Source organism: Acinonyx jubatus, chromosome D1 (genome assembly GCF_027475565.1).
Source record: "Acinonyx jubatus isolate Ajub_Pintada_27869175 chromosome D1, VMU_Ajub_asm_v1.0, whole genome shotgun sequence".
Lineage (NCBI taxonomy): Eukaryota > Metazoa > Chordata > Mammalia > Carnivora > Felidae > Acinonyx > Acinonyx jubatus.
In genome coordinates, this window is record NC_069390.1 from 59,995,456 (window position 1) to 60,018,798 (window position 23,343).

At 45.5% G+C, this 23,343-nt stretch overlaps 1 protein-coding gene across 4 annotated transcripts in view; it reads left to right on the top strand.

Moving 5' to 3' along the window:
- The window catches only part of USP35 (ubiquitin specific peptidase 35), a 55,567-nt gene that overhangs the window by 2,433 nt on the left and 29,791 nt on the right, over positions 1-23,343 (top strand). Inside the window, exons 2-10 of one of the 4 annotated variants that reach the window (XM_053203740.1) lie at positions 1,591-2,086; positions 3,257-3,379; positions 3,656-3,726; positions 4,038-4,719; positions 5,770-5,902; positions 7,407-7,536; positions 7,952-8,053; positions 9,625-9,783; positions 14,536-14,729. In XM_053203740.1, coding sequence (XP_053059715.1) covers positions 4,047-4,719; positions 5,770-5,902; positions 7,407-7,536; positions 7,952-8,053; positions 9,625-9,783; positions 14,536-14,729 — 1,391 coding nt within the window. In that variant the 5' untranslated portion in view covers positions 1,591-2,086; positions 3,257-3,379; positions 3,656-3,726; positions 4,038-4,046. The remainder of the gene's footprint in view (positions 1-1,590; positions 2,087-3,256; positions 3,380-3,655; positions 3,727-4,037; positions 4,720-5,769; positions 5,903-7,406; positions 7,537-7,951; positions 8,054-9,624; positions 9,784-14,535; positions 14,730-23,343) is intronic. The other 3 variants (XM_053203739.1, XM_027039865.2, XM_015078861.3) reach the window with 3 other exon arrangements.

Sequence of the window (23,343 nt, forward strand, 5' to 3'; positions counted from 1 at the left end):
CCAGAGACCTGTCAATACACAGTGGAAATGCAAAGGGTCATCTGAGAGGGACAGATAAAAGGATCTGGGTCTTCCAGGGTGAGGGATTGTGATGTTCCTGTATGCTTAGTGTGTGCCCTGGAGCAGACTGGGGATTGCTGGGACTGTCAGGCTGTTATGCCTGACAATGAGAGGTATAAGCCAAGGGCTTGGGGAAGAGCAGCAGCGTTGGCGGGGAAAGGCTAAGGGGTGGTCAGGTGGTCATCTCCCATCTTGGGGCTCCGAGGCTCAGAATGGTGAAAGAGCACCTCAGAATGGTGAAAGGCTCTGGGCACCATGGGGCATAGTGCCTGGGCTAGATTCAAAGCCTGGACTCTATCCTGCAGAACACATACCTCTATTGGAGGATGGATTGAGGCAGGGAATGAGATGAGTTAGGAGGCTACTGCACTAGTCCAGGCAAGAAGTAAAGAGGAGCTGATCTTGGGTGCTGCTGGAGCTCAGGGAGAGATGGGGGAAATGCTAAGTTGGCAGTGAGGACTAATGGATAAAATTCCTGGTAGAATCAGCAAGTTCCGGAGTGTGTGTCTGCTTGTCCCCTTCCCGGACAGTGTCTGTTTCCCCCCTCGGTGCGAAATAGCCCAAGAATAGACTCATGACTGCACAGCCCTCATCTTTTTTACACCTTGTCCCATTCCCTGCCAGGGCTAAAATGGTCTCCATTTTCCAGGTGAAAAAACTGAGGAGCCTGGCAGGGACTCACCCAAGGTCACCTGGTGATTCAGAAGCAGAGAACCTGGGCCTCATGCTTTTAATGCAGGCTCTTCTGAGGGAGGTTACAGCTGCTGTGTGCTGCTGCATTTGGTGTGGGGCAGCTGTCTCTTGGGTCAGAGCCAGCACCGACAGGCCGTCTCCTTGTCCAGAGCCTAGAGGAGTAATCCAACCTCCCCTGAGGAATGCTGGCAGTCTGCTACTTCCTCCCCCAGGGAGACCAAGCGCAGGTTCTTATCCCACCCTGCCAAGGCTGTGTCCCTCTCTCTTGTTCATCCTCCACTTTTCCAACCATGCCCTAGGGAAATCAGGCCTTGTCTGCTTTTTGTGGCCTGTGATGAGGTCAGGTGAGCTCCAAGCCTCTAAAACCCTTTTGCATGAATGCACCCAAGATATTGAGTGGGTTTAGTTGGTGACCATGGTGACAGCTGACCTCAGACTGCCTGTGTGGGAGTGGGGGCAGGTAGGCAGGGCTTGCTTGGAGTGGCCAGGCCACGGACTGCACAGAGGCTGCGTGGCTGGCCTGCGACATTCTGTGAGGGCTGTGATCTCTGAGGCCAGAGCTTCCAGGTGCTGGAAGAGCTACTGGACGAGCTTCCAGGTGCAAACCATCTTATGTGGTAGGTTTCAGGTAGAATGATATGAAATTGCCAACATCTGACCCTTTGCTTTCATGTGGTTCAACCTGATATCATTTATCCCCATTTTGCAGAAAAGAGGCTTATGATGTGATTTGCTCAAGGACACATAATGAGTTGCAAGACTAAAATAATATTTGCCTAAGGTCACACTAGAATGTAGGACTCCTCATTCCTAATCTGTTTTTCTTTCCATTTCCAGAACCTTCCGTAGTCCCAGAACTCCATTTCTGCCTGCCCCCAGGTTCTCTTCCTCCACACATGATGTCAATATCTCATCGATTAGGGCTTCTTTTGGCTGCCTGAGTAACAGGATTTCTTGGCATCCTTGGTTGAGAGCATATTAAGTCCACTGGCCTGGAGGGCAGGGGTAGGGTTTTGCAGGGACGGTCTATAAGGGAGGTTGGTCACAAGCACTGCCTAGGAAAGAGAGGACCAGGGATGAAGGGAGATCAGTTTTAAGAGGTCTTTTGAGATTATGCCTTGCACTGGCACTCTTGACCAACGTGTTTGCCGCCACCCCCAGACTTTTAGGGACGAGAAATTCCTAAGGGCATGGACTTTGCTTCTAAAGTGAAGGGGACTGATACTTTCTGAGCACTTTCCTGTGCCCAGCACCATGCTGAGGACTTTATATTTGCTTTAACAACAACCCTGCAGGGTGGAACCAGGCCCAGAGAGCAGAAGTAACAGTGATGGTAAGAAGACTTCATTTCTGGTTGAATCTTATTTGGAGTAAAGAGTTCAACACATTATTCTAGGAGGCTTGGAGTGGGCCCTAGGCATATGAATTTGTACTAAGTACCCAGGTGACTCTGAGGCAGCCAAGCCAGTATTTGGGGACCACTGATCTGTACTCTGGCTTCACCCACAGTAATCTCGGAGATGCCAGCCACTGAGAAGCCCTAGTGCTTGCCCTGAGGAGCTCACAGCCTTGTGAGAGAGACAGAGACTTAAACAAATGGGCCCATTGCTTGGTAACACGTGCCGTAATGGAAGCTTGGTCTCAGCCAAGGGCCAGAAGAGAGAAGGGAGCATCTCCATAGGGCCTGGCACAGAGTCGGGGGCCCACAATATCTGTGGTTCTGAATAAAAGTTTCCGGCCCCTCATTTAGTGAATGTCTGGCTTGTCTTCACACCAACTCCAGCAAAAGCTCTCAAGAATAGCTTTTACTGAGCTAATAAGTTTAAACACCTGGACACTGAACCTTGTATCAGGTCCTGCCTAGAGTGGGATTATACAAAGAAGCAAAGAAATGGCTGTCTTCTAGAAGCTGAAAGTTGGATGTTAGGAGCACAAGCTTTACCTTTGTGAACCAGCATGAGAAGCAGGAAAAAAGTGGGTCAGCTTGGGAGAAAGGCTTCCAGGAAACTGCCCAAAGGGAGGAGAAAGGGAAGGCTATTGTGGCTCAGAGGAATAAGGTAGCAGTAACTCACCGTATTTTGCATTTGTTTCTTCAACAAATGCCTACTACGAATCAGGCACTGGGCTAGGTGAGTGAACAAAACTGACATGGTTCCTGCTCTCAGGAGCCTATATAGTATAGTGGAGGAGGCTGACTTCATCCAAGTGATCATGGTAAGTGCTATAAAGGACAGGGTGCTCTGAAATTGTTAACAGGGGTGTTTGACCCAGACAAAGAGGTTGGGGAGGGCTTCCTTGAGGAAGTGAATTTGAGCCGGAAGTCTGCAGGCTGAGTCAAGGAAGGAGGAGCATATGCAAAGGGCCCAGTGGCAGGGAGAACACAGTGAATCAAGAGTGAGGGGCTGGTGTGGGATCAGGCTGGGTGGGGGGCAGGGAGGGCCTTGAGCGTGCAAGTCTGTGGAGCCAGGGCCACACAGGCATGAAATATTCTGCTTTATTGGAGGGAATTATGTGACCCCAGCTATAATGGAGGAAGAGGCTACAGGTGGCTGTAGGAATGGAGGGTGAGGGATGAATTCACGCCTGGAGGTCCAGGGATATTCTAACTGAAGACAGGGTATTTGAGGTAAGCTCTGAAGGAAAATAGGAGTTTGGCTGGCTGTGTGTGTGTGGTGGTGGTGGAGGTCCTGGGAGATAGGATGTTTCAGGCAAAAGGCACAGCATACACAAAAACGTGGAGTCTTGGAAAGGTGTAGCTCACTTGGGAAATGGCAAGAAGTGGATTTGGGGCAGAATAAAGTGTGGGGGGATCTCCCTGTTCTTCCTTGGGACCCTAAGCCCTCCCTCCCTGGAGGTGTGATTGTGTGTGTGTGTGTGTGTGTCCCCTCCCTTCTCCCCCCAGGATGGGACTTGGCCAAGGTTCTGGACAACAGCTTCTATATCCAGCTGCTACCTGCCCCAAGAGTGGATGAGGTCACCAGGGAGGCCTGGGGAGAGGAGAGCAGAAGAGTGGGGGAAGGGGTGGAAGGTTCAGATATTGCCTTTATGAGATTAAAAGCGCTCATCAGCAATAACGACAACTCCCTGGGGCTCATTACATGCCTGGCATTGTGTTTTGCTTCACTGCATACCTCCCAGTGAGGCAGGTATCCTCGCCCCATTTCACAAATGAGAAAACCGAGGCCCAGAGAGGTGGTTGCTCGCCCCAAGTCTTAGTTCCGGGGGCTCGCTTGGGGAACTGGACCTGCTGGACAGAGTGTGACCCTGCTCCCTGTTCCCTGCAGCGCGGCATCATGGACAAGATCCTGGAGGCGGTGGTGACATCCTCGTACCCCGCGAGTGTGAAGCAGGGCCTGGTGCGGCGCGTGCTGGAGGCGGCGCGGCAGCCGCTGGAGCGGGAGCAGTGCCTGGCGCTGCTGGCGCTGGGCGCGCGCCTCTACGTGGGCGGCGCGGAGGAGCTGCCGCGCCGCGTGGGCTGCCAGCTGCTACACGTGGCCGGTCGCCACCACCCGGAAGTCTTCGCCGAGTTCTTCAGCGCGCGCCGCGTGCTTCGCTTGCTGCAGGGTGGCGCCGGCCCGCCGGGCGCCCGTGCTCTCGCCTGCGTACAGCTCGGCCTGCAGCTGTTACCCGAGGGGCCCGCGGCCGACGAGGTGTTTGCGCTGCTCCGGCGGGAGGTGCTGCGCACCGTGTGTGAGCGCCCGGGGCCCGCGGTCTGCGCGCAAGTCGCCCGGTTATTGGCGAGGCATCCGCGCTGCGTCCCCGACGGCCCGCACCGCCTGCTTTTCTGCCAGCAGCTGGTGCGCTGCCTGGGTCGCTTCCGTTGTCCGGCCGAGGGCGAGGAGGGTGCCGTGGAGTTCCTGGAGCAGGCCCAGCAGGTGAGCGGGCTCCTGGCGCAGCTGTGGCGCGCTCAGCCCGCTGCCATCCTGCCCTGCCTGAAGGAGCTGTTTGCCGTCATCTCTTGCACAGGTGTGTGTGCGCGGGGCCTGGCGTGGGGGCTGGCGTGGGGGCTCGTGTGCTCCATGAGCCCAACGTGCGCCGGGCAGGTGGCTGTAGGTGCGGGTTCCCGTGCTTGGTGTGCCCTGTGGCAGGTGTGTGTAAGGGGCTAATGCGCAGGTGGGGGAATGCAATGTTCCTTACTTTAATTAGGGCTATCCTGGGGTCCTGCTGTGGGTCTTATCCTGTGGTGGGTGATGGGCACACTCAGGAGCAGACTGCTGGGTGAGGTGAAGGAGGGACCCAGATCATGCTGCCAGAAGCAGGACTAGGGTCTGAGTGAGACAACAGGAAAGGGGTGGTGTCGTCATGCCCTTTGGGTCAGGTGGGTTTTGTAGAAGGGTGACTTTCGATTCAGATTTTGAGAGATGGGCAGCAGCAGGGGCAAAGTGTACCAGGCAGGCAGAGGTGAAGCTCTGGACTCATGATGGAGCCTGAACATCTCAACTCTGAAATGTAAACGCTTGGTCCTCCATTGGCAATTGTGGTACTTGGACTACAGTATAAACGAGTGAAATAAGATCTGTGCCTTCCCTGATTATAGGGCTGTTCAGTTGAGAGGAAAGGAATGCACCTGGTGGGACAAAGAGAGCCAAGGTCAGCTGTATAAGCTCTTATCCAGTTGGACAACAGATTTTGATAACTAAATGTTCTTTCTCATCTCTAGTCCTTTGTGTGGTTCCACCTGGAATGTCCTCCCTCAAGTCACACAGCCCTCTGTCTGTTCTTGACAGCCCTAATGTTACCCTTTCTTACAGATTTTGCCTATATAGGTACAATTGGTGGTAGTGAGGGGGTGGTCATTGCTTTCTCTGTGCCCAGTACAGGGCACGTGAAGGTTTGTTGAGTGAATAAGCTAAGGTGGGATTGGAGGCTGTGATGCTGTAGGAGTTAAGGGGGTGGTCCCTCTGTGCTCTTTTCAGAAGCCTAGCCTAGTTCCTTGGCAGCATGAAGGCATGGAGTATTGGGGGAGGTGAGGCGTCTACCTGTCTTGCTAAGCTCATCCCAGTTCCCCTATTCCAGAGGAAGAGCCTCCGTCTAGCGCCCTGGCCAGCGTGGTCCAGCACCTCCCATTGGAGCTAATGGATGGTGTCGTCCGGAACCTCAGCAATGATGACAGTGTGACAGACTCTCAGATGCTGATGGCCATCAGCAGGTGGGATGAAGGCTGGGTGGGGATCAGGTCTCTCTCCTTATACTGGGTGCGGTTGCTGGGCTAGATTTAGTGTCAGGAGGTCCAGGCCCTCATGCTTTTTCATTCATCCATACTTTTTTGAGTCCTGCTCTGTGCCCGGCCTAGGACTGGATGTGGGAGACACAGAGAGCCTTTCCCTAGCAGTGCTCTCAGGTTGGTTGCCAACTCTGTGATCCCGGAGAAGTCAGTGAACTCTTTGAGCCTCGGTTTCCCCCTCTGTAATAGCAAAGGTGGTGTCAGAAGTTGTTAGGCTTCCATGGGGTCATACTAGAAGCTGCAAGTATATTATGAAGTGCATTCTGAGTTTGGCAGGTATGATAAATGGAGTTTGGATGTTTTTCAGCTCATTGCTTTTGCATATCTCCTCACCTCATTTGAATGTCATCGAACCTGTGATCTAGCCCCACCTGCTGGTCCAGTGATCCTAGAATATACTGCCTACCCTCCTCCCTGCAGGCCTTTGGCCCTGTAGATTCCACTCACCTGGCATGCTTCCCCTGCCATGCTTTCCATACCTGCGTGCAGATCTACCATCTCCAGTGGGCCTTCCTGAATTTCTTGTCTTTAGTAGGGAAGAGTGTGGGCTCCAGAAGTAAGTTGTCCTGGCTCTACTGCTTCTAGCCTGTGTGACTTTGGGCAAGTTACTGCACCTCTGTAGGTCTCAGCTTCATTTATAAAATGTTGTGTAATTGAACCCATCTTATGGGGTCGTTGCAAGGATTAAATAAAATAACACGTGTAAAGTGCTTAGAGCAGTGGTGATAATTACCATCATAATTATTATGACCTTATTCTTTTGTTGTTCGACCTCTTTATAGTATAGTCTACTGAGTCCAAAAGTAATGATATAGTGACATTTTCCTGAGTGCCTTCTATGTGGCAGCTTCATGCTGTGTGCATACAAGCATTATCAGATGGGTTAATACATGTAAGGCAGATGGAGTAGTGCTTGGTGCAGAATTAATACCATGAGAGTTAGCTATTGTTACCTCTTTTAATCCATACCACAGTCCTGTGAGGTAGGTATTGTCCCCATTTTACAGAGGAGGAAACTGAGGCTAGAGAAAGTGACGTGGTCTAGGTCACAGGCAAGGGTTTGCTGGAGCCAAAGCTTCCAATCTGGGGGCAGTGCTCCTGTGGTTGGGCCCCATGGTCCAGACAGAGACAGTTGAAAGCCCTAGTCTGCCACTGCAGCCTCGTGTGTGGCGGGGGAGTGAGGTTTGGGCTGTTGAGAGGGCCTGTCCCACCTCCTGCTGCACTGGGAGCCCCAGTCTCTGCCAGATGCCTGTGCTGGGCTCATTTGCAGTTCTCAGAGGTGTCTCGTCCATCCCATGGATCCCAGGGCTGCTCTGTGTAGGTGCGGATAAGTGTGGGGTCTCAGGACATCATGGCTAGTGCCTGGGCTGCCCCCACCCAGGCTTTTGGGCGTCCCTGGTCCTTGTGTCATTGTCACTCCCTTCACCAGGATGATCGACTGGGTGTCGTGGCCCCTGGGGAAGAACATTGACAAGTGGATCATTGCACTGTTGAAGGGCTTGGCCGCTGTTAAGAAGTTCAGCATCCTGATTGAGGTTTCGCTCGCCAAAATTGAGAAGGTTGGTGGCCCCTGTCCTAGCCCTGGCTTACAGCTTTTCCCACTCTCTCTTGCCAGGGGCAGTGTGGGTCTGGGAGGCAGAGCACTGGGGCTCTCACCCAAGCTTGCTGTGACCCGGGAGAATTCACTGCCCCTCTGTGGGCCTCAGGTTTCCCACATTGATTTCTCTGCTCATTCAAGAATATGTGTCTGTCACTTTGGGTCTGTCTATCCATCCATCCCTCCATCCCTCCTATCAGATATCTGTGTTACTACCCATCTGTCCATCGACTAGATCTGTGGCATGTCTGTGTTCTTGGTCTTGCATGGGTCTGCTGCTTTACCTCTGGTGTCTCTGATCACCTCTCAGGCCTGTGGCTACACTTGGCCTCTGTGGCCCAGGTGTGGGGGACTCCTCACCAGGGACTCTCTTCCAGGTTTTCTCCAAGCTTCTGTACCCCATTGTCCGGGGAGCTGCCTTGTCTGTCCTCAAGTACATGCTCCTGACCTTCCAGCACTCCCATGAAGCCTTCCACCTGGTAAGGGCCCTGCGTGCTGGCCTGAGGATGGGCGGCCCTTCATTCCCCAATGGTTTGGGTGGAGAGCAGACATGCTGTCTCTATTGGGGTTGGGGGTTTGAAGCCCAAGACCTTAAAATCCAGGATATTAGGACTGGAGGAGACTTGAGACTCTATTTTGCAGGAGTTGTTTTAGGAGACTAAGGCCAGAGAATTTGCATGGCCTCCCAACAGGCCCATAGTAGAGTGACAGCCCTAGAATGAAGTCAGCTACTGTTCTTGGGGTACCTGCTGTGTGCTAGGCACAGTACTAAATGCAGGACACATATTAACTGTCAGCCCTAAAGGAGAGTCTGTCCTTTTTTCGTTTTTCAGCTGAGGAAACTGCAATTTAGGGAGGCTAAATCACTTGTCCCAGACACACAGCTGGTGAGCAGTACAGGGAAGATTCTAGCAAAGTTGGTCTGACTTCTGACCCATTGTCTTTCTTATACCTTGCTGCTGACCAGCACCTGGGCGGCCTGGCCTCTAGCTCAGGGCCCTTTCTGCTATCTTTGGGGCTGTCCCTTGGGAAGGACAGCTTGTAGTCCTTGGCGGGGGGGGGGGTGGGGGGGTGGGTGGGTACCTTCCTGCCTTTCTTCCCTAGATCTGCAGATGGGTCCCTAGATACTCATGGCTCCTGGTCAGGGCATAAATTTCATGCTTTGTGATTTGCTGCAGTGGGAAAAGCACAGAACCAGGGATTGGAGTAGTTGGGATTGAGTCCCATCTCTGCCATTTGCCAGATGTGGTGACTTTGGGCCAGGTGTTTACCTCTGAGGGCTTGGAACAGGGTAAGCCCCTAGGATGGTGGGAGAGTGTTAGATGAGATGATATTTGTCAAAAGCCTGCCACAAGTTCCTTTCCAGGGACTGGACAGATACTTGTTTATTTGCATCCTTCCCCTGAGCTCCCTGCTCCCAGTTCCTGTGGGCTGACTCTGTCCATCCCTGGGACATTATGGTAGAGCACCCCCATGGTTTGAAAGTTAGCACTCTGTAGCACAGAGGAAAGAAACAGGCTTTGGATTCAGACAGACACATCATGTGTTACTTCTCCCATAACACATAGGGGAAGTTCTTGGTAAATTATGTAATCTCTCCAACCTCAATTTCTTCATCTATAAGATGGGAGTAATAATTGCCGAATAAAGTCATTGTGAGGGTGAAGTGCTTGATCTGTAAGTGTTTGGTGAAAGAATGATGGTGGAGAGAAGAGTAGTCCTGGTCACTCAGGCTAGGCTCTCCTAGAAGGCCAGTTGGCTGAAGCTTATCAGCTGGGCTTGGGTTCAGGCCTCCTCTCAAGTGTGGGGAAGGAATTATTTATCCCATTTGACAAATGAAGAGACTGAGGCAGGATATCCAAGGTCATGTGTATTGTGAAAAGAGTCACTTGCCTGCATAGCATGGAGTCCCATGTAGATAAGGGGGACAGTGGCAGGTGGAAGACCTCCCTGCCTCAAGGAGCTCTAGGTATTTTCAGCACTGACCACCAACCCATGGCTCAGGTGAGTGGTAAATGGTACTGAGCCTAATCCTCCTCTCCTCTCACAGCTCCTCCCTCACATCCCCCCCATGGTGGCCTCTCTGGTCAAGGAGGACTCCAACTCGGGGACCAGCTGCCTGGAGCAGCTGGCGGAGCTGGTCCATTGCATGGTCTTCCGGTTTCCAGGCTTCCCAGATCTGTATGAGCCTGTCATGGAGGCCATTAAGGTGAGTGACAGTCTCCCACTGCTCCCTTGCCCTACTCCAAAAAAGGTGCTGGTTTGGGCCTTGCTCAATGCCATAATACCCTAATACAGGTTAGTGACAGCCCCCCATTATTTGGTCTCTGCCTGTCTCCCATCACCTCCCCTGGCCCACCTGTGCTTCAGGCACACTGAACACCTGCCATTTCCCCAGATGGGTCACCTCTCTTGATTTTCCAAGCCTTTGCATATGTCATTCTGTCTTCTAACTATAAGCTGTTCTCTTGATCTGCCTGGATAGCTCCTGTTTCCGTTGAATCTTCTCCACTAAGGCTCTGCTCAAGTGTTACTTCCCTCAGAAAGCTTTTCCTGACAACTCTCGATAACCCCCTCTCCACTGCAGGCTGGGTCAGGACTTCTTTGAGCTTCTACAGCTCCCACATCCCTTTGTCACGTGCTGTCACTGTCTATCTGTGTGTCTGTCTCCCTCAGCTGTAGCACTCCAGAGCAGGGATTGTTTACCTGTGTTCACATGGCTTTACTGATGCTCTGCTTTGTGCAAGACCCAGGCTGGGAACTGGGGACACGGGCTCGAGGCAGAACAAATCTCCTCCACTGAGGAGCTTGCAGCCTAGCGGGGTGACAGGCCTGCCCAGAAGTCACTCTGATCTAAGTGTCTTAGGAAACACCTGTGAGGAACCAGAGACAGGAAGGATCATCCCCAGTTGGAGGGGGAAGCTACCGGGAAGAAGGGGATTCTGACCTGGGCTTGCTAGGTTGCTAGGACAATAACATTTGTAGGTAGTGCGACATTTGACACTGTTTTCCATGTATTTTGTTTGTTAATGCCCACAAGAAACAAGCAGGTACTATTGTTACCTGAATCTCATAGATGAGGGAAATGAGACTTGGAGAGGCTTGGTGACTTGTGCGAAGTCATGCAGGTAGTGAGAGACCTAAGCAGGGTGCTTGGTTGCTGAGCCCTTTCCCATTGCCTGATACAGAGGACAGGTCCAAGTGTGGGTGAAAGATGTCTAGGTAGGTGGTGGCCCTTATTATAGACCCTCTGATCTGACTTTCGTTTCCGTAGTCACAGCAGATAGATAACCTGAAAAGCGTCCCACTATAGAACACCTAGAAATGCTTGTTAAAATATAACAAACGTCTTTTTAAGTACATAGCTGAGCTTGCAAGAAAGTAATGGGGAATCCCCAGGGGCCAAAAAGGAAGCGAGAACTGGAATCCAGAAAGGTAAGTGAGAGATGATGCTCTTTTTGCCCTGGGGTGGGGAGGGAACGAGGGAGGGTGAAACCTTAGTCACTAAGTAGCTTGAGCTTGTAGGGACAGGGGGTGAGGCTTAGGGCCTGCTCCCACTAGGGCATTAGCACTAAGAAGCCCATATATTCTAGGACCCAAGAAAGGCTTTATTGTTGGCAAATGAGCGACCTAGAAAAAATACATGCATGTCAAGTAGATGTTGAGGAAACTTTTCTGGCTTTGCGCTCAGGATTGAGAAAAATGAATTTTGTTATCATTGGCCTGCTCTCTTACGGGTTTAGGGTTTGAGTTCTCACTGTCTTTGTGGTTGTGGGACTCCACAAAGGCACTAAGTAAGCTTAGGCACTAACATTAAAAATGGTTATGAACTTGTAATACCCAAGAGTTGCCTCATAGAAACAGAAATGAAAATGCTTTCAAGTCACAAAGATAAAGTACTGCTAAAGATGAGTTTATAATCCAAAAATGACAAAACACACAAGGGAACAATCCACCATGAGTGAGAGAGAGTAGATGCAATCAACAAAACCTCTGGCATTTACTTGGGTCTTGGCAGTTTTTCCAGCCTGAGAATTTGAGAGAGCCTGCCTACAATACAAGTGGGTACCTTGCTAGATCACAAGCTGCCTGTCACTGGAGGTAGATGAGCAGAGGAGACAGGGCTTTGACTGGGGGAAGTGACTATTACTGTTTCCTATTAGCCTGTGAGCTTCTGGAGGGCAGGGACCATGTTTTGACCTCTGTGTCCTGCAAATATGTGAGTGAATTAGCATATGGAGAATGCTCTCCTGGAGGTGTGAACGAAGAGGAGGGAGCATGGCCCTGCACTGGGCCCTGAGGGAAACCCACACTGAGTGAGACCCAGGCTTTTCACACTAGGGGCTGTGGTCTGATCCAGGGGACAGTGAGTCTGTAAATACCTTTACCACTAGGTGCAGGCAGCTAGGCTTTATAAGTATAGAAAACATGTGTACCCCACTTGAGAAGATCTGGGAAAGTCTTGTAGAGAGGGGATATAGGAGTTAGGCTTTGAGGGATGGGGACTGGCAGGATGAAGCCCTCCTTTCCAGAGGCGTCAGAGGGAAAGGTGTGGGAGGGGAATGCGCAGTTTGTCAACAGAGTGGAAGGGACATCAGAAAGATCAGACTGGAGGGCCTGAAACCAGACTGATTCTGTTCAATCTAGCAGATAGGGGCTTCCCAAACATTTCCTCCGAATACTTGAGCCCAGAAAGGGGAGTTACCCAAGCAGCCTGACATAAGCTCAGTGTTTCTCTAAAATCCCATTTTATCTCAGAGATTCAAATATGGATTTCATAATGATGAACATTTGTTTTAATGTAAACATTTTTATTCCTTGAATATTAGAGAATATAGCTCCAAGGGAGGTGTGCTGTATTTGCCCTGTGGCTTTGAACACCTTTTGATATAAACTAGTTTGAGAGGCAAGAGAGCAGTGTATCCATAGAATTTTTAAAAAATTTTTTCTAAGATTTATTTACTTATGGAGAGAGAGAGAATGAATCCCAGGCAGTCTCTGGGCAGAGCCTGTCTTGAGGCTTGAACTCATGAGCTGTGAGATCATGGCCTGAGCTGAAACCCAGAATCAGATGCTTAACTGACTAAGCCACCCGGGCACCCCTCTCCATAGGATTTTATGGGGTTTTTTTATACAAAAATTTTTTTTTTTTTAGTTTTTAGTTTTGAGAGAGAGAGCATGAGCAGGGGAGGGGCAGACAGAGAGAGACACACACAGAATCCAAAGCAGGCTTCAAGCTCTTAGCTAGCTGTCAGCACAGAGCCCAGTGTGGGGCTTGAGCTCATGAGCTGTGAGATCATGACCTGAGCCAAAGTCGGACGCTTAACCAACTGAGCCACTCAGGCACCTTGGATTTTATTGTTTATAAAGTTCTTTTACATCTCTTCCATGAGCACATTCTTTTTTGTATAAAGGCTCCTCTATAAGTTCTGGAAGGTTCTCTTAGGCAGTTTCTCTGGGAGCTGTGGTACTTGCTAAGGGAGCTATTGTATATAAATTTCCAGTAACATTAGGAGCTTGAAACTTACTTCATGGTTTTATGTTCCTAAGAGTACCAAGTTACCTTCTTTGGGAAAAATGACATTTGATGTTTTTTTTTTTTCTGTAGTGTGGATAGTTTTGCATCTTTGTGTGTGTGTGTACTTGTCTACATGCGTGAAGTTCTCTTTTTTTTATTGCCTTTTTGTCCCTATTCATGTTTTGTGTGGAGTGGGAATTGGATAGGGAATAATAGGAAGAAAAAAGAAGGGACTAAGAAGATAACGAGCTTGCATCTTTTTATCTTGGCTTGGAAGTTCTTTTTTTTTTTTTTTCTTTTACATTTGTGAGAGTTGACTGATCTGGTAAATGTTCTTGGGAAATGAGCAAATAGAAGCGTTAAACCACTGCTTGAACTGGACCTTTTGCAGTGGTCAGACGATGTGCACTGGGGAGACTAGGGCTTTCAATGCTCAGCTGGTTTGAAACTCTGGAGGCTCGGACAAATCTGGGGACTGTGCTTAGGATCTGGAAATGACAGGGCTTTGAGGAACGTCATGTAAATCTGTTAAGTAACTCTCTATTATGCCTAGGTGTTTTCCTTTAAAATAGATTATCATTAGAACCCGTGCTGGGTAATGTTCTTTTAGGTGCACGTTTTAATGTGAGGAGAAAGAATAAGAAGCATGCTAATCCCTGAGCCCTTGACCAGGAACCCATACCTCAGGCCCCCAGGACCCTCCACCATCCTGTGACCAGGGATCCATACCTCAGGCCCCCAGGACCCTCCACCATCCTGTCTGTGACCAGGGATCCATACCTTAGGCCCCCAAGACCCTCCACCATCCTGTCTGTGGGATCTTGCTTGGAGGCGGTGACTAATTAAACCTGATGGCAAACCTAAAAGTAGAAGAAGTGGGAGCATCATTGTGTGCATACTCACAGGCACAGTGAGAGTATGGCATGCCAAATTGATATGCCTCACTTGATGCATATGAGGAAATTGAGTCTGAGAGGCTCACTGACCATGGCCAGGCAGCTAGTTAAGACAAGAGTCAGGATTAGGACTGAGATCTTGACTCTGTTGAATCTGTTGACTGGTGAGCCTGTGTGGTCATTGCTTAGAGTCTGCTGTACCCTGGGCTCCTCTAAGAACATGTGGATTGTTTGCTTACTCCTTCTATATCCCTGGAAAATTCTTTTCTCTGAGTCTTAGTTTTTTCATCTATAAGATGGGAATTTTATACCTTCCTAAGACAGTTGTGACATGAAAAGGTCATATAGAAGTCCCACGTGTCAGAATGAGAATCTAGAGTAAGTTTGGAAGCAGAAAGCTGTTAACACATATATTGAGAACATTTGTGGGGCAGTGTGCTTGGGTAGGGGTGGGATAGGCCATAGTCCAAGAAGACTTCCCAGAGGAAGTGATATTTTTAGAGCTGACCGTGGTCCCCACCATCCTGCTAACTTGTTCCCTCCTCAGGACCTCCATGTTCCCAATGAGGACCGCATCAAGCAGCTGCTGGGGCAAGATGCCTGGACCTCGCAGAAGAGTGAGCTGGCTGGTTTCTACCCCCGGCTCATGGCCAAGTCAGACACGGGCAAGATTGGTTTAATCAATTTGGGAAACACATGCTACGTGAACAGCATTCTTCAAGCCTTATTCATGGCTTCTGAGTAGGTGCTGCTTTCATATTTCCTCTCTGCCCCTGCCTCTCTCCTTTGGGCTCCCTGGTGAATGGGGGGTGGGGATGGGGTTTGGAGAGAGGATGGGTCTTGCTTTGCATTGCTGGCATAATTCCCTGCAGTCTGTAGGTCTTGATGGGGCAAGTGAGAGGTCCCAAAGGGCTCCAGGCCATTGCCAAGGCAGAAGGTCAACACTGGATGGGAGCTTGAGATGGGACTTCAGGGGCTGGAACGGGTTTTGCACAGGGTTGGTCAACATAACTGATTTTTCCCCTGGGTGGATTGTGTCTTTCCGAATAGAACTTCCATTCATCCTGGTCTTAGCCTCTGCTCCCTCTACTAAAACAAAATCTTTTTTCTCAGTGGCTACCTATCCAACATAAGGCTTGCTTAAAAATCACTCAGAGTTTCAGCCACAGAAGTGGACATCTTTTCCCCCGAATTTGTGTGTGTGTGTGTTTAAAATGCACATAACATTTACTGTATTAACAGTTGTAATTGTGCAGTTTAGTGGTAAATGCATTCACATTGTTGTACAACTTTCCATCATCCATCCATGTAACTTTCATCTTGTAAATCTGAAACTCTGTAATTAAACAATAACTTCTCATGTTCCCATTCTCCCTTCCCCCAGCCTCTGACAACCTTATTATACTGGCAACCCAAGTGTTTTTACATTTTGGCTATCGTGAATAATGCTGCTGTGAACATGGGTGTACAAATAACTCTTTGAGATACTACTTTCAATTCTTCTGCATATATGTCTAGAAGTGAAATAGTTGGGTCCTACGGTAGTTCTATTTTTAATTTTTTGAGGAACCTCTGTACTGTCTTCCACAGTGGCTGCACCAGTTTGCATTCCCAGTGGTGCATGAGGGTTTCAGTTTGTCCATATCCTCCCTGACATTTGTTTTTTGACAGCCATCCCAGTGGGTGTGAGGTGGTATTCCGCTGTAGTTTTGATTTGCATTTTCCTAATGATCAGTGATGTTGAGCATATTTTCATGTGCTCATTGGCCATGTGTATATCTTCCTTGGGGGAAATGTCTACTTAAGTCCTTTGCTCATTTTGAATCAGGTTGTTTTTTGGTTGAATTTTAGGAGTTCTTATGTATTATGGATATCAGTCTCTTCTCAGATACATTAATTGCAAATATTTCTCCCGTAATCTGGGTTGCCTTTTTGATCTGGATATTTTAAAAAATTTTGTTGAAGTTGTATTTATTATTGAGATATATTTGACGTTCTATTAACTTCAGGTGTACATTATATCTGATATAGTATGTCTTATGAAATGATCACCACGATAAGTCTGGTTAACATCCATTACCACACACAATTAAAATTTTTCTTTTGTGTGATGAGGACTTTTAAGATTTACTCTCTTAGCAATTTCCAAGTATACAATACAGTATTATTAACTGTAGTCACTGTGCTATACATTAAATCCCAGGACTTGTTATTATAACTGGAAGTATGTACCTTTTGACGACCTTCACCTATTTCACCCACTCCCCACCTCTGGCAACCACCAGTCTGTTCTCTATATCTATTATTTTGTTTGATTCCATATATAAGTGACATCACACAGTATTTGTGTTTTTCTGTCTGGCTTCACTTTCCATAATGCCCTCTAGGTTCATCCAATTGTCATAAATTGTAGGATTTCCTTCATTCTCATGGCTGAGTAATATTCATTACATGTATAAGGAATATATGTATTTTAGGATATTTAGGATATTAGGATATTAACCTATTATCAGATATGTGATTTGCAAATATTTTCTCTTATGCTGTAGGATGCCTTCGTATTTTGTTGATGGTTTCCTTTGACGTGCAGAAGCTTTTTAGTTCTGTGTAGCCCTGCTTGTTTATTTTGCTTTTGTCATCTTTATTTTTAGTGTCAGATCCAAAAAAAATCACCAAGATGATGTTAAGGAGCTTACAGATTATATATGTATGTATGTGTGTATGTGTGTGTGTGTATATATATATATGTATGTGTATATATTTTACTTTTAAGTTTGTTTATTTTGAAAGAGAGAACACTCAAGCAAGGGAGGGGCAGAGAGAATCCCAAGCAAGCTCTGCACTGTCAGTGAGGAGTCTGGACATGGGGCTCCAACTCATGAAACTGTGAGATCATGACCTGAGCTGAAATTAAGAGTCAGATGTGTAACTCAGGCACCCCAGACTATGTTTTCTTATAGAAGTAAGATGGTTTCAAGTCTTACGTGCAAATCTTAATCCATTTTGAGTTGATTTTTGTGTATGTTGTAAGATAAGGGTCCAGTTTCATCCTTTTGCATATGGCTGTCCAGTTATCCCAACATTATTTATTGAAGAGACTGTCCTTTCCCCCTTGTATCTTCTTAGCTCCTTTCTTGTATATTGATTGGGCAAATAAGCATGGGTTTATTTTGGGGCACTGTCTTCTGTTCCATTGATCTATTTGTCTTTTTATGCCAGTCCCATATTGTTTTGATTATCTTAGTTTTGTAATGTAGTTTGAAATCCGGAATCTTGATGTCTTCAGCTTTTTCTTTTTTAAAATTGATTGGACTATTTGAAGTCTTTTGTGGTTCCATATAGATTTTAGGGTAGTTCTGTTTGGTGAAAAATGCCAGTAGAATTTTGATAAGGATTTCATTGAATTTTAAGTTGCTTTGGGTATTACGGACATTTTAACAGTATTATTTTTTCTAATCCATGAACACAGAATATCTTTCCATTTATTTGTTTCATCTCCAATTTCTTTCATCAGTGATCCTCATTCTGATATGTTGTCAGAAGTTCAGGGTAGTAGCCTAACATTCAATTTCTTTCATCAGTGATCCTTATTCTGATGTGTTGTCAGAAGGTCAGGGTAGTAGCCTAACACTACGTCCCAATGCCTGTCTCATCCCGTTTGCTTCATCTCATCACATAGGCATTTTATCATCTTACATCATTATAGGAATAAGGGTGAATACAGTACAATATTTAGAGAGAGAGATCATTCACATAACTTTTATTACAGTATGTGGTTATAATTTTATTGTTGCTAATGTCTTACAGTACCTAATTTATAAAATAAGCTTTATCATAGGTATATATATAGGAGAAAACAGTACATACAGGATTTGGTACTATCTGTAGTTTCAGGCATCCACTGGGAGTCTTGGAATGTATCTCCTACTGGTAAGTGGGGACTACTGTACAGGTCTTTTACCTCCTTGGTTAAATTTGATAGAATTGTAAATGTGGGTTGTTTTTAAATTTATCATTCTTATAGTTTGTTATTACTGTATTGAAATGCAGCGGACTTTTGCATATTGATTTTTTTATCCTGCAACTTTACTGAATTCATTTATTCTAAGGGTTTTTTTGGTGAGGAGTCTAGGGTTTTTTAATATGTAATATCATATCGTCTACAAATAGAGACAGTTCTATTTCTTCATGTCCAATTATGATGCCTTTTCTTTTTCTTGCCTAATTATTAGCTAGGACTTCCAGTACCATGTTGAATAAAAGTGATGAGAGTGGACATCCTTATCTTGTTCGTGATCTTAGAGGAAAAGCTTTCAGGTTTTCATCGAGTATGTTGTTGGCTATGACCTTGTCACAGATGTTCTTTATTGTGTTGAGTTAGGTTTCCTTTATACCAACTATTTTTGAGAGTTTTTTATTTTATTATTATTTTTTAATGTTTATTCATTTTTGAGAGAGAGACAAGAATGTGAGCAGGGAAGGGGCAGAGAGAGGGAGACACAGAATCCAAAGCAGGCTCCAGGCTCTGAGCTGTCAGCACAGAGCCTGATGTGGGGCTGGAACTCATGAACAGTGAGATCATGACCTGAGTCGAAGTTGGACGCTTAACTGACTGAGCCACCCAGGTGCTCCGAGAGTTTTTATTATTCATAAGGAGGTAAATTGAATTTTATCAAATACTTTATGTGTCTATGAGACGATCATGATATTTATCTGTTTTGTTATATGGTGTGCCGTATTGATTACTTTGTGGATGTTGAACCATCTTTGCATTCCTCCTATATATCCAACTTGATCATGTTGTATGAACCATTATGTGTATTGTTGAATTTGGTTTGCTAATATTTTGCTGAGGATTTTTACATCTATGTTCATCAGGGATATTGGCCTATAATTTTCCTGTGTTGTCTGATTTTGGTGTTAGGGTAATGCTGGCCTTATAAAATGAGTTTGGAAGTATTCCCTCTTCTGGTTGTTTTGTTTTGTTTTTTTGGTGGGGGGAGAGTTTGAGAAGGCTTGGCGTTAATTCTTTGAATGTTTGGAACAATTCAGTGAAGCCATCTGGTCCTGGTCTTTTGTTTGTTGGAAGGTTTTTAATTACTGAATCCGTCTCTTTACTAGCAATCAGTCTGTTCAGATTTTCTACTTCTTTGTAATTCAGTCTTTACAGTTTGTATGTTTCTAAGAATTTCTCCATTTCTTCCAGGTTGTCCAGTTTGTTCGAGTATAATTGTTCATAGTACGATCCTTCGTATTTCTGTGGTATCAGTTGTAATGTCTCTTTTATTTATTTAGTTTTATGTCCTCTCTCATTTTTCCTTGGTGAGTGTAGCTAAAGGTTTGTCTATTTTGTTTATCTTTTCAAAAAAACAGCTCTTAGTTTCACTGATATTTGCTATTGTATTTTTAGTCTCTGTTTCATTTATTTTTGCTCTGGTCTTTATTTCCTTCATCGTATTTTGGGGCTTAGTTCTTTTTCTAGTTCCTTGAGGTGTAAAGTTCGTTCATTAGAGATCTTTCTTGTAACGTAAGTATTTATCACTGAACTTCCTCTTAGAATTGCTTTTCCTGCATCCCATATTTAGTGTGCTGTATTTTCATTTGTCTTAGGGTATTTTGTAACTTCTCTTTTTATTTCTTCTTTGACCCACTGGTTGGTCAGTAGCATGTTTTTTAGTGTCCACATATTTGTGAATTTTCTGTTTTTTTCTTGTAAGTCATTTCTAGTTTCATACCATTGTGGTCAGAAAAGATGCTTGATATGATTTTAGTCTTCTTAAGTTTATTGAGACTTGTGGCCCAGCATATGATCTGTCCTGGAGAATGTACCACATGAGCTTAAGTAGAATGTGTATTCTATTACTTTTGTCTGGAGTGTTCTGTAAATGTCTGTTCTACTCCTCTGTTCTAATATGTGAGCCCAACGTTTTCTTACTGATTTTTCTGTCTCAGTGATCTATGCATTAACAGAATTGGGGTATTAAAGTCCCCTGTTATTATTGTATTGTGTCCATTTCTCCCTTTAGGTCTGTTAATATTTGCTTATATATTTAGGTGCTCCTATGTTTGGTGTATAAATATTTACAGATGTTTTCTTTTTGGATTGACCTTTTCTGAATATATATTGGCCTTTTTTTTGGTCTCTTTTTGCGATCGTGTCTACAAGTCTATGTTAAGTATAGCTACCCAGCTTTCTTCTGGTTTCCATTTTCATGAAATACCTCTTTGTATCCCTTCAGTTTCAATCTGTGTACATTTGAAGTGAGAGTCTCTTGTAGGCAGCATATAGATGGCTTTTTTTTTTTTTTAAATCTATTCAGCCACCCTGTATCCTTTGATGGAAGAGTGTAGTCCATTTACATTTAAAGTAATTATTAGTAGGCACATACTTAATGCTATTTTGCTAATTATTTTCTGGCTGCTTTGTAATTCCTTTGTACCTTTCTTGCCCTCTTCCTTTGGGATTTGATGATTTTCTGTAGTGGCATGCTTAGATTTCTTTCTCTTTCTCTTTTGTGTATCTACTGTACGTTTTTGTTTTGTGGTTGCCATGCTAACATAAAATAACATATTTATAACAGTCTATTTCGAGTTGATGACTTAATTTTGAATGCATTCTAAAGCTCTAGTTAATCCCCCACCATGTTTTATGTTTTTGATGTCACAATTTACTTCCTTTTATCTTGCATATCTCTTAAATTATTGTAGTTATAGTTCCTTTTACTACTTTGTCTTTAACCTTCACACTAGCTTTGTAAGTGATGAACCTACCACCTTTGCAAAATTATATTATTCTGAATTTTAATATACATTTATCTTTATTAGTGAGATTTATACTTTCATATACTTTCCTGTTGCTAATTAGTACCTTTCAGCTTAAAGCACTCCCTTTAACATTTCTTGTTAAGCTGCTATAGTGGTGATGAACTCCTTCAGCTTTTGCCTGTATGGAAAACTCTCCTTCAATTCTGAAGGACAGCTTTGCTGGGTAGAGTATTCTTGGTAGGAGGGTTTTTGTTTCTTTAACCTGTGGCACTCCTTTCTAGTCTGCAAAATTTTCGCTGAAAATATGCTGATATTCTTATGAGGGTTCCCTTGTCTGTAACAAGTTGTTTTATTCTACCTGCCCTTTTTTTTTTTTTTTTAATGTTTATTTATTTTTGAGAGAGAGAGAGCGTGCGTGAGCAGGGGAGGGAGACAAAGAATCTGAAGCAGGCTCCAGGCTCCGAGCTGTTAGCATAGAGCCTGATGTGGGGCTTGAACTCATGAGCCATGAGATCATGACCTGAGCTGACGTCAGACACTTAACCGACTGAGCCACCCAGGCATCCCACTGGTCTCCATTTTTCTGAGGTTTTATCTTGTTCTTTCATTTGGAATACAGTTCTCTGTTTCTTCATCATCCTTGACTCTCTGTGTTGGTTTCTATGCATTAGATAAAACAGCCACCCCTCCCAGTCTTGAAGGAGTAGCCTTGTGTAGATGAAGCTTTTTGTTCATCCTTGCCCTTGCTTTTTTGGCTGTCTCTCAAACCATTGTGATTGTCCAAACAGCCTACTTTGTTCTTGGTGCCTCTCAGTACTTCAGACTGTGCCAAGACCTGTCAATGTCCTAAAAGGGAGGATCTCAGGCCCTCTTGATGCAGGGCTTATTAGAAGCCAGGCCCTCAGGTAGCAGCTTTTAAAGTATGCAAATAAACCTCTTTCAGGGGAGGACTGGGAGATGGGCATTTCTATCTGTGAAGATAACCTAATAGTCCTCTTTCACGGAAAGATTGTGCATTTCTGTCTGCTGCCTCTCTGCTGTTCCCTGATATGGTAGTTCAACTGTTTTCTGTTTGTTACACCCCTGTGTGATCTACACGTGTAAGCTTCTCTGGCCATGAGAGTCAGACATTCAAGGGGTGCTCCCTGAGTGGCACCTGCAAAAACCAGGGCACCAGATATATGCATAAGCTCTTTTCTGGGCAATGCAACCTGGAGTGAGGCAGAGAGAGTGCAGAGATGACACCTGTTATTCTCTGCAGTCTTTGGAAAATATTTCGTTAGGCCCTAGATGTGTGTTAAATTAGAAGCCTGCTTGCAGGCTGAACTTCTAGGATAGACAAATGGACCTTTTTCCCAGAAAGACTGGGCTTGATTCACTCAGCTGCCTCTGCTGGCTCCTGGCGGGTTAGCCATGCTTGGTCCATGCAAGCCGTTTAAGCACAGTTTCTCAGTTTGTTGTAGCATTGTTGGTTTTGTGGATATTAGCCCCGTTGATTTTCAAAGGTAGATACTTTGGGGACCATCCTTCAGGTGCAGGTCTTAAAAGTTAGAGTGGCAGATCTAGGGTTCAAACGCTTCCCTCCTCAGGAAGAAGCTGGTGGTTATGATTTCCCTCCTGATTGTGGGTCACCATGCTGGGGATGGGGTTTCTGTTGAAATTGTCTCCACCTCTCCTACGCATTTCAATGTTGTTTTTTTCTGTTTCACGTGATATGTAGGAGTTGCTTAGTTTTTAGATTTATTGCAAAGGGAATTGTTCCATATGTAGCTGTATATTTAGTGTGTCTGTGAGAGGAGTTGAGTTCAGGATCCTTTCATCTTGACGTGAAACCCTGAATGGTGTCGTTATGCACAAATTTTACATTTTGTGAAGTCTGTTTAATTTTGTTGTTGCCTGTGACTTTGGTGTCCTATCTTAGATCATTGCCAAATCCAATGTGAAGCTTTTGTTCTATGTTTTCTTCCAAGAGTTTTGTTGTAAATTTAGGTCCTTGATCCATTCTGAGTTGATTTTTATACATGGTGTTAGATAAGGGGCCAACTTCATTCTTTTGTTTATGGACATTTAGTTTTCCCAGTACCATTTCTTGAAAAGACTATTCTTTCCTCCATTGAATGATCTTGGCACTTTGTTAAAGATCATTTGACCTGTTTTTCATTCCATTGGTCTCTATGTTTGTCTTTATGCCAGTATCACAGTGTTTTGATCACTGTAGCTTTGTGTAGTAGGTTTTAACATCAGGAAGTGTGAATTCTCCAGTCTGTTAATCTTTTTCAAGATTGTTTTTCATGATTTCTGATCCCATGGGATTCCAATATGAATTTTGGAATGTGGTTTTTTTTTTCGGTTGCTGCAAAATCATTGGATTTTCATAGGGATTGCATTGAATGTGTAGATCACTTTGGGAAATACTCACATTTTTATAATATTAACTCTTAATCGATGAACATGAAATGTGTTTCCATTTATTTATGTCTCTACTTCTTTCAGCAAAGCTGTGAAGTTTCCATTGTGCAGTCTTTTACCTCTTTGGTTAATCTTAAGCATTTTACTCTTTTTGATACTATTGTAATTGGAATTGTTTTTA